Source organism: Trichomycterus rosablanca, chromosome 6 (assembly GCF_030014385.1).
Source record: "Trichomycterus rosablanca isolate fTriRos1 chromosome 6, fTriRos1.hap1, whole genome shotgun sequence".
Taxonomy (NCBI): Eukaryota; Metazoa; Chordata; class Actinopteri; order Siluriformes; family Trichomycteridae; genus Trichomycterus; species Trichomycterus rosablanca.
In genome coordinates, this window is record NC_085993.1 from 7,007,945 (window position 1) to 7,024,192 (window position 16,248).

A 16,248-nucleotide genomic window follows, 5' to 3' on the forward strand; every position below is an offset into this window, starting at 1 on the left:
TAAGTCCATAAAAATGTGTGATTTAAAATTAATATGGAAGAACTTAATCTGCCTAAAAAAGGCCCTAAGCTGCTCATCCAACACCTTTCAGATAAACTGGATTTCAGACTGAGGGTCAGGCATTATTGCCCTATCCTAATCCTCCTGTGGTTGAATGGAACTGAATTCCAGTATTCATGTTTCAGATGTGGTCAGTTGCTTTTCAATAGTGTCAAATGTGAAAATCTGAAATGTGTGTATTTTTACATTAGATTTAACACGTCACTCAAATTTAGTGCTGATTTTATGACTTGTAATGAAAAACATTGTCATTAATGTAAAAAAATAACAACATTTTTACTAGGAGGTCTCTTCCATCTGAAGGTAACCCCCACTGTATGTAAACTGTCAATCATCAATATATTGGATGCAGAAGGGGAAAAAAAGTTATGAAAGTTGCTTAAACATGTTGTAATAAAATGAAAGTGCTTTTAATTGTCAGTCTGGTACAAAACTGCACACCCCTTTTACACCCTGTTGTTTTTTTTCCCTTTTAAAAAGTCTAAATTAATTATTTAAAAAAAATTCTGTAAAACATAAAAGAATTGTCCTGCGTCTTACAAAGATTCCACACAAGAACGAAGAGATCTGGACATAAAAGCACTCTAAAATCCTAATGGAGTTCCTGTTATCACCGAGCGTGGTGTAAACTGTATTTAAATCGACTGTACAGGGTTTTTACAGCAAAAATTCACTGGACTAAACCAGAGAAGAAGTGAAATGAATTCCCAAAAGTCGTCCTCTCATCTCCAAGGTGGACAATAAAAAAAGATGGCCAGTCTTTCTGTTGGATTTCAGTTCACTTTTGGGTAGATCTTCTCGTAGAAGAAGTTCTGTCCCAGCACGTAGAGTTCTCCGTCCTTCTCCCTGACGCCGTGAGCTCGTACGAACTGGAACTGCTCGAGTGCAAACTCATAGAACTCGTTTTCCATCTTCCACACGTCTGACTGCTGCAGTTTGGAGATGGACTCTTTGGTGGGAGGTTTCTTCTCTGTAGTCTTCCTCAGGTGGGACTTTTTACCTGTCAGACACATGAAGTTTATGTTAAAAAATATTTTCGTTTAATTGCAGTTGTGGGGTTTTAATGAATATAGAAGATGATTAATTCATCTTTTTTTTGCTTTCTTTTATGTATATATATATGTATATACAGTGTATCACAAAAGTGAGTACACCCCTCACATTTCTGCAAATATTTCATTATATCTGTTGAATATCCAGTGGCCAGTATGAGAGAATTGTACCCAAAACACCAAATTTAACAGCCCTGCTCCCCATTTACACCTGGGACCTTGACACACGACACCAGGGAGGGACAACGACACATTTGGGCACAATTTGGACATGTTCACTGTGGGGTGTACTCACTTATGTTGCCAGCCATTTAGACATTAATGGCTGTGTGTTGAGTTATTTTCAGAAGACAGTAAATCTACACTGCTATACAAGTTGTACACTGACTACTCTAAGTTATATCCAAGTTTCATGTCTATAGTGTTGTCCCATGAAAAGATATAATAAAATATTTGCAGAAATGTGAGGGGTGTACTCACTTTTGTGATACACTGTATATATATATATATATATATATATATATACAGTATACAGTGCCTTGCAAAAGTATTCAGCCCCCTTGAACTTTTCAACCTTTTGCCACATTTCAGGCTTCAAACATAACGATATGAAATTGAAATTTTTTGTGAAGAATCAACAACAAGTGGGACACAATCGTGAAGTGGAACGAAATTTATTGGATATTGTAAACTTTTTTTAGAAATAAAAAACTAAAAAGTGGGGCGTGCAATATTATTCGGCCCCTTTACTTTCAGTGCAGCAAACTCACTCCAGAAGTTCAGTGAGGATCTCTGAATGATCCAATGTTGACCTAAATGACTGATGGTGATAAATAGAATCCACCTGTGTGTAATCAAGTCTCCGTATAAATGCACCTGCTCTGTGACAGTCTCAGAGTTCTGTTTAAAGCGCAGAGAGCATCATGAAGACCAAGGAACACACCAGGCAGGTCCGAGATACTGTTGTGGAGAAGTTTAAAGCCGGATTTGGATACAAAAAGATTTCCCAAGCTTTAAACATCTCAAGGAGCACTGTGCAAGCGATCATATTGAAATGGAAGGAGTATCAGACCACTGCAAATCTACCAAGACCCGGCCGTCCCTCTAAACTTTCAGCTCAAACAAGGAGAAGACTGATCAGAGATGCAGCCAAGAGGCCCATGATCACTCTGAATGAACTGCAGAGATCTACAGCTGAGGTGGGAGACTCTGTCCATAGGACACAATCAGTCGTACACTGCCCAAATCTGGCCTTTATGGAAGAGTGGCAAGAAGAAAGCCATTTCTCAAAGATATCCATAAAAAGTCACCTGGGAGACACACCAAACATGTGGAAGAAGGTGATCTGGTCAGATGAAACCAAAATCGAACTTTTTGGCCACAATGCAAAACGTTATGTTTGGCGTAAAAGCAACACAGCTCATCACCCTGAACACACCATCCCCACTGTCAAACATGGTGGTGGCAGCATCATGGTTTGGGCCTGCTTTTCTTCAGCAGGGACAGGGAAGATGGTTAAAATTGATGGGAAGATGGATGGAGCCAAATACAGGACCATTCTGGAAGAAAACCTGTTGCAGTCTGCAAAAGACCTGAGACTGGGATGGAGATTTATCTTCCAACAAGACAATGATCCAAAACATAAAGCAAAATCTACAATGGAATGGTTCACAAATAAACGTATCCAGGTGTTAGAATGGCCAAGTCAAAGTCCAGACCTGAATCCCATCGAGAATCTGTGGAAAGAGCTGAAAACTGCTGTTCACAAACGCTCTCCATCCAACCTCACTGAGCTCGAGCTGTTTTGCAAGGAAGAATGGGCAAAAATTTCTGTCTCTCGATGTGCAAAACTGATAGAGACATACCCCAAGCGACTTGCAGCTGTAATCGCAGCAAAAGGTGGCGCTACAAAGTATTAACGCAAGGGGGCTGAATAATATTGCACGCCCCACTTTTCAGTTTTTTATTTCTAAAAAAAGTTTAAAATATCCAATAAATTTCGTTCCACTTCACGATTGTGTCCCACTTGTTGTTGATTCTTCACAAAAAATTACAATTTCATATCGTTATGTTTGAAGCCTGAAATGTGGCAAAAGGTTGAAAAGTTCAAGGGGGCTGAATACTTTTGCAAGGCACTGTATATACAGTGTATCACAAAAGTGAGTACACCCCTCACATTTCTGCAAATATTTCATTATATCTTTTCATGGGACAACACTATAGACATGAAACTTGGATATAACTTAGAGTAGTCAGTGTACAGCTTGTATAGCAGTGTAGATTTACTGTCTTCTGAAAATAACTCAACACACAGCCATTAATGTCTAAATAGCTGGGAACATAAGTGAGTACACCCCACAGTGAACATGTCCAAATTGTGCTCAAATGTGTCGTTGTCCCTCCCTGGTGTCATGTGTCAAGGTCCCAGGTGTAAATGGGGAGCAGGGCTGTTAAATTTGGTGTTTTGGGTACAATTCTCTCATACTGGCCACTGGATATTCAACATGGCACCTCATGGCAAAGAACTCTCTGAGGATGTGAGAAATAGAATTGTTGCTCTCCACAAAGATGGCCTGGGCTATAAGAAGATTGCTAACACCCTGAAACTGAGCTACAGCATGGTGGCCAAGGTCATACAGCGGTTTTCCAGGACAGGTTCCACTCGGAACAGGCTTCGCCAGGGTCGACCAAAGAAGTTGAGTCCACGTGTTCGGCGTCATATCCAGAGGTTGGCTTTAAAAAATAGACACAGGAGTGCTGCCAGCATTGCTGCAGAGGTTGAAGACGTGGGAGGTCAGCCTGTCAGTGCTCAGACCATACGCCGCACACTGCATCAACTCGGTCTGCATGGTCGTCATCCCAGAAGGAAGCTGACGCACAAGAAAGCCCGCAAACAGTTTGCTGAAGACAAGCAGTCCAAGAACATGGATTACTGGAATGCCCTGTGGTCTGACGAGACCAAGATAAACTTGTTTGGCTCAGATGGTGTCCAGCATGTGTGGCGGCGCCCTGGTGAGAAGTACCAAGACAACTGTATCTTGCCTACAGTCAAGCATGGTGGTGGTAGCATCATGGTCTTGGGCTGCATGAGTGTTGCTGGCACTGGGGAGCTGCAGTTCATTGAGGGAAACATGAATTCCAACATGTACTGTGACATTCTGAAACAGAGCATGATCCCCTCCCTTCGAAAACTGCCAATTATGCCCGCTGGATGGCGCCCAGCCGAGTTTCGAGTTCCGAGGAGTTCAGAATCTTGCTGCTGGTGTGCTAGCGAAATATCCCGCTACGCCACCAGGGCGCCTCTTCAGTAGCTTTTAAAATTATGTGATGTCATCAAACCTTTTTGCATAGCCACCTAATTCCTTACTAGTGATTATGTCCAGAATACTTGGGAGGAGCAGCGGTCATCATTTCCATACTGTTACAGTTTCTCAAGGTAAGGTCAACCATCAGTGTTATTTACATTTACATGTTATAGTAAAACACAAACATTAAGCAGCAACAGCTCAGTGGTGAAGTCATGCAAGGTTACAGAATCGACTGTTGTACTGCATGAAATGTCAAAACTGTTCCTAAAGCTTTTTTAACTGCCTCTGGATCAACGACCAAGGATTTTTGGTTGTGTCACAGATCAGGTTTCCACCGTTGAGCAGATGCACACAAGCCTGAGATCATCATGCACAAAGCTGAAGTGGAGTCAGGCACACCAGCTTTTTTACTTTTCTCCTCACTATCTACTAAAAAAAATCTAAATGAGCAGATTTAAGGAACACATTCACTGCATGAGTACATACAGGCCATCTTTTAAGTAAGGTGGAAGATGAATAATGGTCTGGGGATGTTTTTATCAGTTTGTGCGATGACATTCCTAAGAATTATGTGCTTCCAGTTTTAAGGAAACAGTTTGGGGAATGATGTTTCTTGTTTCCTGACAAGCACCTGTGCACTACAGGCTCCATAGAGAAATGGTTTGCTGTGTTTGGTGTAAAAAAACAACACACAACCCCTGACCTCAACCCCATGCAACATCATTAGGATAAATCGGAATGCCATCTCAGAGTCGGGATTTGTTACTAATAGCAAGCTGGTATCATCTCATGCCAATCATTTCTGAGCTGAATCTGGTGGTGTAAGACCTGTACGGTAGAGGTCTGTGGCTCCTTTGAAAAAGCGTGGCAGGGCCGCCTCCAACATCATGATAAAATCCTCCAGCTCCTCCGTCACTCCCACCAGCAGGTACTCATTCACCAGGTTATATTTGGCCTGCTCCAGAGCCCAGCGACTGCCCACGTTCCTACACACACACACGGGTCAAGAGCTTCAGTTAATACTGACATCAACATTACATTGAGGAAAAATGTGATGAGACTTTTTACACACAACATGCTACAATTTCCCCCGGTCCATCTGTACATCCGAGTCTATCACTGTCTTTAAAAGACAATTAAAGACCCACCTCTTTACTAAGCACTTTAAAAAGCACTTACACTTCTATAGCATCTTATTTAAGAAAAAAAAATATTCTAACACAGTTTTAGCAGATTTGTATCTTTAGACTGTCTCATGGTCAGGTGTTCATATACTTTTGGCCAGATGGTGTATCATCAGGCTTTCAGCTGGTATTAAAACTCTATACATGATGTAATAAACAAGAGACAGTGAGAGAAAGATGCTGCTTGTGGTGTACATGCATCTAAATTGACCCACCAGCACTCAGAGAAATGACCACAGAAGAATGGAATTTGGAGCCAGAGCTTCTCTGGAGCACAGTCTGATCCTCCTGATGCTACACACTCATCAAACGTCTGAAACACAACACAAACACACACTCTGATCACACACCAAAAATATACACAAAAATGGACTTCTGCTCTTTTCTCTTTCTATCTCTGAAGCTTAATTTCTGTCAAGCCAAAAAGTCTCTCAAAGCTTCCTGTTCAACTCTGTAGCGGTCTACATTTGTCTATTAAATAAATATTGTATATGTGATTTGAGGAGGAGGGTGGTCAAAGGCCAAAAACTCCAAAAGTACTATAATTAAAAAAAAGTATGATTATGTTTGAAATTTGTGTTTTATGTTGTAATGGGACACTAGTAGCTTTTCGACTATCAGGTAATTGTAGACTAAAGACAGACGTTTATAGGTTAAAACAAATGGCAAAATATGCACTTTAGGTAAAAGGAAATGGGTAATTAAAAATGGCTAATGAAAAATAAAATGTAAAGTAAAAATTCAATGAAATAGGGTAAATATCAGGGCTTTCCAGTGAACATGCAGCAATAAAAAGAAAACAATTATTTCATTATTTAAAAATGCAGACCGAATCACATGAATATATGGTGAATATTTACATACTTGTAATACATTGATTTATTAAGTTTTATGTCAGATGCAAGAATAACAGTGACATTCGAGAAAAAACTGTAGCGTTTTACATGGTGCTGACCTTTTTGTCCCCCTGCTTTCGCCGTCTAAGGCCGGGTCGGTAGTCATCTCCAAAGCGCAGGAAGTAGTAGTACGACACTAGCCGTTCAATAGGGTCACGCACCACGTTAATGTAGACGGGGTTCGCTTTCACACCAAATCTAAAGCAGAAAACACAAAACATTTACATTAACAACATTTAGAAGAAACTTTTATCCAAAGCGACTTACAGTTATGACAAGAAATACAAGAAATTGAGGGTTAAGGCCTTGCTGAGGAGCCCAAGAATAGTAACTTGGTGATAGTACGATACTGGACTAGTGACCAGAAGGTTGCTGGTTTAATCTTCACTAAGTGAGCTACCACTGCCAAATCAGTTTGTGATTGATACAAACTGGAACTGTCCTACAGTGATGTAATGTATGTAATGTTTATATAGTACCACTAATTTATCCTGGTTTGGGTGATGTCAATTAGGATGCCAATGCATTGGGGGGCCTTGACCATCCCTCTCTCCTACAGACATAACCAGTCATGTCTTAGTAGTAATCCGGCCGATCAATTAAACCACAAAGATTCAAACCTGGATCTTAAAAAGACTTTAAAATACTGCGAAAGAAGATTGAGGACTCCATAATAACGGCCATTCTTTTAGAATGGGGTTTATCATTTATCATTTACACACTAGGACACTTTTATGTGAATTTTCGGCTCGTCTAATTGACTATAATTTACGTTCAAACACAATTGAAAAAAAGTTTATTATTATTTATTGCCTGTAAATTCGCTTTTAACCACTAGATGGCAGAAACTTTGCTGAAATGACATTCAAAGATCGAATCAGATCAAAACTGAACAGAAGTGAATGTCAGTATGAGGGGAATAAGAAGTAAGCAGTGGTAGAAGAACCAAGTTAACAAAGAAAACAGAAGTTGATAAAGAACTGAAGCCTGAAAAACTTAAATAGTACAGCTGTAAGGTTAATAAAGGCATTAGTGGAACGTGCCTGGTTTTTTCATATTTGTTATTTATATTATATAGTTTTTTGGATCTTAGGGTTGTGTTTTACACCTTCGTTCCATTAAAGACAGGACAGATAGTTACAGGCTACACTCGATTAGTCAGTTCAAGCTCAATGTCTCACGGCTAATTTTGTATCTCCAGTTCTCCTAACTTGCGTGTTTTTGGACCCGAACTTCCAGAGGAAACCCACACAGACATGAGAAAAACACACAAACTCCATGAAAACTCCACATAGAAAGGACCCGGACCGCTCTACCTGGGAATCAAAGCCAGGGCCATCTCGCAGTAAGGCAACAGTGCTACCCTCTGAGCCACCCATTTATAATTGTGAGGTTGATACTACGTTACCATGGACAGATTTTAAGTTAACAGTGTGTGGAGAATGTGTATGATACTTTCAAGTTGCTATTTTCTTTTTCATGTTTTAATACATTGTCAAAACACTATGGCATTTTTTTTCTGATTGGACAGACTACATATAGATCAACTTAGATCTTTAGTATATCTAAAATGTGCCAATCAACACTGTCAATAATTATCCAGCCCCTGTGGCTACATTTAACACAAAAAAGTATGTCGATAGTTCAGAACAATATAATGCTGGTGATAAATGTGTGGGTTACAGAAACAATGCTGTCTCTATATGTAGTTGTTATCCAGAGATAAATCTGTACGTGCATAAACTCACCTGGAGAAATCCAAATAGGCTACATGGCCATGATAAAACCCAGGTTTCATCTCCTTCCAGGTGGTCACATTCCTCACAAACCTTACCTGGAAAAAACACAAACAAATGCATGACTACACACAACACACACTGTATAGCAGGGCTATTTCATTACTACAGTCAGTTTGCAGTGCGTGGGCCATATTACAACAGTGATACAAGGTAAGGGCCTCAGATATGAGGCTGGTCCTTAACACTAGCTATCAGAGCGTATGTATTCAGTTTGTGCTTTAGGTGTGATCTTAAAATGTGCACAATGCAAAGACCACAAATAAATGATTTTTATATGGATTAAGTGCTGTGGTCTGTACAGAGCCCTGACTTCCAACACCACTAAACACCACTGGGATAAACTAGAACAGTGATCACATACAAAGCCTGAAATATTATCCTGACTGGATGGGCACAAATTTCCCACAGACACACTTCAGTGCAGTGCAGTGCAGTATACTGTGGACAGGGCGCCAGAACACTGCAGGGCTTCCCTTTGACATAGCCAATTATGTCTTAGTAGACATCCAGTCAAAATGGTTAAGCATTTTTTTTCCTGACTTGACTCTATACAGACTTATAAAACAATTTTTGGTATATTTAAAATCGGCACACAGACTATAAATAAAAAGCTGTACCATTTTAAGACAATTTACATGCACAAGCTCTCATCAGGTTCTTCTATAATTTCTATGAACATGGTTTTATGTAAACAAACCGCTGTAGCCTGCACCGAGCCCTGGCTATAACTCCAATAAACATCAATTAAACACTGATTAAACACTCATTGTTTGCAAAAATGCTCTAAAAAATTCTTACAGACATGCTTCAAAATACTGTAAATGGGGCGCTCAGGTGGTGCAGCAGTAAAACACGCTAGCACACCAGAGCTGACATTTCGAACACTTTGAAACTCAGCTCTGCCATCTGAGACCTCATAACTGATGCAATTACGACCTCTGCTGGCTGTTTGAATCCAGGAATAATGTGGACAGGGTGTGCCTCTCCATACACAAAACTGATCCACATATATATGAACTCGCTTCGTGCAGGTGAAAAAATGTAGTCGGCTACTGCACACATATCGGAGGGGGCGTGTGTTAGTCTCGGCTCTCCTCAGTCAGGGTGGAGGTCAACATCAGTAGAGAGGAAGCGTAATGCAATTGGGTAATTGGATACGACTAGATTGGGAGGAAAATTGGGCATCTAATGATCTCATGGACTGTATTATTCTATCATTTGCACATTAGGTTACATTTACTTGAATTAATTGCAGCAGCTTTAAGAGATGAGCCGAGCTTTAAAACACCACCACACACCTACCAAACAGATTCTAATTGACGTCTCTCTGTCAAGAGTCTCAGCTCAGTGCACTGAAAAAAAAAGCAGCAAGTGAAGTCAGGCGAATACTACCTAGGCAAAGGCTTCACGAAAAATACCTTGCTGTTCTTGCTCAGAGGCATTTTTCCACCATGTCCTAGACTTTAGTGACATGAATATAAATGCAGTAATACACTCACGCTCTGTGACTGGAGTCCAGCTCAGTCTGTAGAATACAGCACACACAGGCTGAACAGCCGTGTACAAGTGGGTGGAAAACTAGATATAAATTCTCTTTGTCTACGGATGTGCAGGGTTCAGGAGGGTTTTTTCTTTCAGCATATTCAGATTCACCAGCTTTAATCACGGTAGAAATTGGCAGCAATGTGCAGTAATCAGTTCGACCCCCTGCAGCTGCTGCCACTCAATCACTTCTAATCAAACTGCAGCTTTTCAATTTTCCAGCATTTTGTTCCAGTTCCCTATTGAAACCAGTTCATTTATCTACGCATTTCCAATCTTTGGATATTTTTACAGTCCCAGTTCCAGAACATTGGTGCAATAAGTAAAATGCGTATTTGTTTGTTTATTAGGATTTTAATGTCATGTTTTACACATTGGTTACATTCATCACAGGAGCGGTAGTTACTCATTACACAAGATTCATCATTTCACAAGTTTTAATATCAAAAACAGTCATGGAGTCATGGATAATTTTGTATCTCCAATTCACTTCACTTGCATGTCTTTGGACTGTGGAAGGAAACCGGAGTCCCAGAGGAAACCCACGCAGACACGGTGAGAACATGCAAACTCCACACAGAAAGGACCCGGACTGCCCCACCTGGGGATCGAACCCAGGACCTTCTTGCTGTGAGGCGACAGTGCTACCCACTGAGCCACCGGGCTGCCCGTAAAATCTCTTTTCAGGTATTTTATTAAAAACTGCATTGAAAACAGCAGAACTCGGGTGGCACAGCAATAAATTATTCCAGCCCACTACTGCTAGAATCCAGGGGACAAACCCCGAGTGGTGCTCTCAACTGGTTGGGCATTTATATACAGCTATTTATATAATTGGCTATGTCTGAATTGAGTGGTGGCCAACAACCCGTGATGGATTGGCATCCTGACCGGGGTGTGTTACTGCTTTTTGCCCATTGATTCCGTGGAAGCTCAACCCACCGCAACCCTTATCAGGATAAAATAGAGGTAAAACATGACACTGATTAAAGAAATAAATGGAAAAAACAATATAAACCTACTTTAATGCAACACATGTCAGAAAACTTGATACAGGCATAATAAGACTCCGGAGAAAACACACCTGCTTTGGACTTTTCCTCAGATTATGCTATCATGACTGGGTTTCTAAAGAACTTTAACAAAAGGCTCGGTTGTTTATGAGCAAGAATGGGCCAAGATTTGCCACTTTGTAGAAAACTGCATGAGCAAATAGTTCAACTGGTTTTCAACACATTACTGCAAGGAATGTAGGGATATTACCCTCTACAGTCCAAAACATTAAACAACTGTGCACAAAGCGCATGGCTGAAAATCCATATTGAATGCCCGGTGCCTTTGATTCATCAGATGACACTGCATAAAAAAAAAAAAAAACCTGTTTCTGTAGTGAAAATTACGTATACTTCAGAAAACCAGTCGGTACACACAGTTTGTCACTGCAATTACGAATTCAGGTTAAAACTTCACCGTACGAAGCAAAAGCTGTATATCAACAACATCCAGAAGTGCCACAAAATTCTCTGGGTTTGAATAAGATGACTAATGCAAAGTCAGACATTGTGTTATCCGGGCCAAAACAAATAGATGAAAAATATCTAGATTATTACCACTGCAAATTACAAAAAGCCACCATCTGTAATGGTATGGGGGGGTGTAAGTTCCAACAGCTGGTTAAAGACAAATTAAATACAAAAAAGATTTAAAAATCACTGCTTTCAAATGAGGTTAAGATCTAATTCACAGTCTGCACTTCAGTAATTTCAATATAGCTTCTATATATAGATTATACACCGACCAGGCATAACATTATGACTACTGACAGGTGAAGTGAATAACACTGATTATCTCTTCATCATGGCACCTGTTAGTGGGTGGGATATATTAGGCAGCAAGTGAACATTTTATCCTCAAAGTTGATGTGTTATAAGCAGGAAAAATGGGCAAGTGTAAGGATTTGAGGGCCAAATTGTGATGGCTAGACGACTGGGTCAGAGCATCTCCAAAACTGCAGCTCTTGTGGGCTGTTCCTGGTCTGCAGTGGTCAGTATCTATGAAAAGTGGTACAGTGAAAAAAACAATGGTAAACCGGCGACAGGGTCATGGGCAGCCAAGGCTCATTGATGCACGAGGAGAGCGAAGGCTGGCCCGTGCGGTCGGATCCAACAGACGAGCTACTGTAGCTCAAATTGCTGAAGAAGTTAATGCTGGTTCTGACAGAAAGGTGTCAGACTCCATGCCTCGACGGGTCAGGGCTGTTTTGGCAGCAAAAGGGGGACCAACACAATATTAGAAAGGTGGTCATAATGTTATGCCTCATCAGTGTACATATGGTAACAAGGGGGGTCATTACATTCAGGTGTTCATAACACTACTTTTGGATAGTAGTGTTTATTTTCTGCCCTAATTTGTGCGCCTGCTTTGCCAAACTTCTTTTGTTGGCTGTTAAATGACCATGCAAAACAATCAAATGATCAAATGTTTTCTACCAGATGCAGCAGACACTGGGGTTGATGGCATCCTTTCCTTCAAACATAAAACTGTTCAGATGTGTATAATTAAAGTTGCCTTGTCCACTTTATTGTTTCCAACTCCACAGGGATAACCATTAAGTAAACTTGGCCAAAAATTTCTGGACAACCGTGACTTAAACTATCAATAAAAAACTACCCAGTCCTTGTGGCTATGACCTCAACTCTGCTGAAAAGACTTTTCACTTCAAGGAACATGACTGACAGGGTTTGCTAACACTCAGCTGCAGGAACATTAGTTGGTGGGAACGCTGATTTACCACATAACAACATCCTAAATGTGCTGGTTGTCCTTAGTCCTTAACAATTTACCAAAACCAAGATTCTGGGTTGACTGAGGTTGGCAGACCTGTGGCACACACAATCCAGAGTGGCACCTTTTAGATATTATTGTGTGAACATAATGGATATAAACTTACCTGGTCCTGCATCGACATGACGGGGTTGTTTTTAGTGGTGTTGATGTGCAGAACGTGGTAATGGTTTTTGGCACACAGGTCATAGGCAATGTTGGTAAAAGACGTGCTGCCAGTTTTGGGCACTCGATTATAGATGATGACCAGGTCATTGTTTTCGTCCAGCGTTGGTGATTCATGGACCAGATCATGAATCTGCTTCTGCTCCACCTCATGACGTTCCAGTCTGGCTATGGTACGTTCTGTAAAACAGAGAGAAGAAACACATTTTCAAAATTATAAAAACAGGTAATACAGGATCGGACTGGGATGTGTGTCATTTTCATGTTTAACTACTGCTTTATTATGGTCAGGGTCACAGTGGGTCCAGATTTACTGGAATCACTGAGGGCAATGCAGTAACACACTCAGAACAGAATGGCAATCCATCAAGGGTCCTCAGCCATCAATCCTATCAGACATAGCAAATCACATCTGTATGTAGACACCCGACCGGCCGAGAACACCGCAGGGTATTTGAACCATAGTGGGCCAGTGTAATGTACCATGCGCCACCGGAGCGTAACTGGGATAGAATATTTAACAATATATAAAGTCTTCTGATACCAAACCTCTAATCCACAAAAGCCACAATAAAACAATAAAATAATTAAAATACAGAAAATGTGTTTAAGGATACAGAATAATATGTATGCTAATCATTCAGTAACAGAATCCGAGTTTTCCACGTCCTCAGCAAGTGTTTGCAGACGTTTATTGAAATTGATATGAATTTACTTAGTGGATGTGATATTACGCAGCTGTAATGCAATAACCCAGTCAGTCTAATTAAAAATAAAACACTTCAGTTCACACAGACATTTCTGTTCGTCCGACATTAAAAATCTAATTATGTTTAATCTTGCCTTTAATTACATGCTTTACAACATACTTAAATCAAATGTAAATGAACTTTCACTATTATGGACGCCCATTACAGCCTTAAAGATCATTTATCCTTAATTAATGAACCTCATACACACCGCTGTGGAGAAATTACACTTTATCAGAATGTCTGTTATTTTAGATAATTAAAGTCAATTCACTACACCGTTTCGAGGGGAGGTGTGATAGTCTGAGGCGTTTCTCGCTTAAGGTGGGCGAGGTGCGAGCAATGAAAGAGTTACAATTAGAAATGGAATATTTAAACAGAATTAAAAAAGAAAAGGTGGGGTACCCAGGTGGTGCAGTGAGTTATTCCACTAGCACACCAGCGCCAAGATTCTGAACTCCTCGTTTGAAACTGGCGTTGCCATCGGTCGGCTGGCCGCCATCTAGCGAGCATAATTGGCAGTGCCTGCGGGGAGGTATGACCGGACTATGTGGGTGGGGGTCTTCAAACTCTGTGTAAGGACCCTGATTAGCAGATAGAGAGGCGCCTGTGCAGAATGCTTGGGTGAAAAAGCATTCCGCTAAGGGCTGCACACGGGTCGGAGAAGGCGTGAGCAGCAATATACACACCTCGACTGCAATCGGGGATCCCCCAGCAGCGGAAGACAAATTGACTACACTAAATTGGAAGAAAATGGGAGAAAATGCAGAAATAAAATAGAAAAAAAAAAAAGAAAAAAAAGGAAAGGAGAACATAGTAAAGCATGGTGAATGTAAACATCTTTATCCCAGCAAAGCGATTAAATTTATAATGTGTGTTATATACCAAAAAAATAAAAATAAACAAATAAGTGCACATCAAAAGAGACACAAAAATAATCACAGCTGTCTGTTTTTATTATCATTTTTCTACTGTTCCAACTTTTTTGGAATTGCGGTTGTATACTTTTGATTGTAACTGCTTCCTGCCTGTTTTGCAGTTCCTCAGTTTTTAAGTTCTATAATCTTTGAAAGAACAACATATGCAAAAGTATGTAGACATTGGTCTATGAGCTTCTTGGATATTTCAGTCTTCAGTTCATACTAGCTATGTTAAATAATGTTGAGGTTAGGGCTTTGTGCAGGCCATTGGAATTCCGCCACATCAGATAATAACTTCTGGTTTCTCCCGTTAGGGGTAACCACAGTGGATCGTTTGTCTGCATATTTAAACTCATCAAACCGTGTCTTTATGGACCACACAGGGATGCTGAAAGCCAAACTGTTACAACAGAAATGCATAAATATATTGCAACATTTTGGTCATCCTCCCCTAATTGACAATCATCTGAGTCTTGTAGTCATTGATACACTTCAGGTGAGAGTATTTCTATATGTTACAGTTCCTCTCAGACTTGCCAGCTCCTCTGTTGGCAAACCTGCTATTTCTCCGAGTTCCACTCTTGGGTGCCACTTGTGCATTACCAGTCCAGGCTGATTCTAAAGATTCTCATCTTTTATTCCAAAAACAGGGTTGTGGTCGCAGCCCGTTCTTAGTTCTGCACTATCCCTGTTCTATGCAGATTCTCAGTTGTGGGCTGTTTTTGTGTCTTTCATTTATGAAATTAATTCTGTATGGGAGAACGCCTTTTTGTAAGTGCCTTTTTGGCCACAGAACTGTTGTTCTGGTTGTTTTTCCATTCTGTCAGGTGCAGGGCTTCACCTTGACATTTACTCACAAGGTGTGACCAGTTCCATTATATATATTTAGATTTGCAGCATTTAGCAGACAGATATTCTTATTCAAAGTGACTTACAATTATCACCAAAAACAATTCAAGCAATTGAGAGTCTTGGTCTTGGTCTTGTCCAGGGGCCCAACAGTGGCAACTTGGTGATGGTGAGACCTGAACGGGCAACTTTCTAATTACCAGTCTAGTACTTTAACTGTTGAGCTACATTTGCCCCACTTTTAATATAATTAATTTTAATAATTAATTTAATATAATTAATTTTATTATACACAGACTAATAAAATTAGTTTAAAAACGATGTATAGTGTTTTAGAGGAACAAATCAGCTTAAGCAAAGATTCTACAAACAATGAATCTAAAATGACCAAACTGAAAGGAAAAAGAAATTATTCTTACTGATATTGGAAAACACTTAGCCGTCTCTTTTAACTGCAAGCTAATGGAAAACATCCAACCAGAAAATAGAAAGTACACATTTTATCTATTTTCATTGTTCTTTAACCAGCAGGGCTTTTTTTGTATGAGCCATTTCTGTGAATTCTGCCCGATGCTAGGAACTGTAATGGTGAAAGCTGCAGCCATCACTTATTTCTGCTCAGCTCAGGCACAGATTTACTGAACATGAAGACCAACGGGAGTTAAAACCAATACTTCTTACAGCAGGGGTTCCCAACCTGCCGGCAGCCTGTGCACATTTGTACTTAAATCCCATTAATACTATACATCAAACCCACTGGTGCGGCCTGCAAGACAACTGCTTGGTCATTACTTCATATTTAATATAGTTTAAAGATTTGAATTATGTAAGCAAACATAACAACTGTGCAAAAATAAATGAAAGCAGAGAGAAAACTAAG

The 16,248-nt window shown here is 40.2% G+C and overlaps 1 protein-coding gene across 1 annotated transcript in view; it reads right to left on the reverse strand.

The window, feature by feature from the left end:
• Positions 1–281: 281 nt before the first annotated feature.
• The window catches only part of hs2st1b (heparan sulfate 2-O-sulfotransferase 1b), a 76,982-nt gene continuing 61,015 nt past the window's right edge, over positions 282–16,248 (reverse strand). The window contains exons 2-7 of the mRNA XM_062996546.1: positions 12,792–13,030; positions 8,249–8,334; positions 6,560–6,698; positions 5,820–5,917; positions 5,249–5,406; positions 282–1,060 (exon numbers count right to left, since the gene is read on the reverse strand). Coding sequence (XP_062852616.1) covers positions 834–1,060; positions 5,249–5,406; positions 5,820–5,917; positions 6,560–6,698; positions 8,249–8,334; positions 12,792–13,030 — 947 coding nt within the window. The 3' untranslated portion in view covers positions 282–833. The remainder of the gene's footprint in view (positions 1,061–5,248; positions 5,407–5,819; positions 5,918–6,559; positions 6,699–8,248; positions 8,335–12,791; positions 13,031–16,248) is intronic.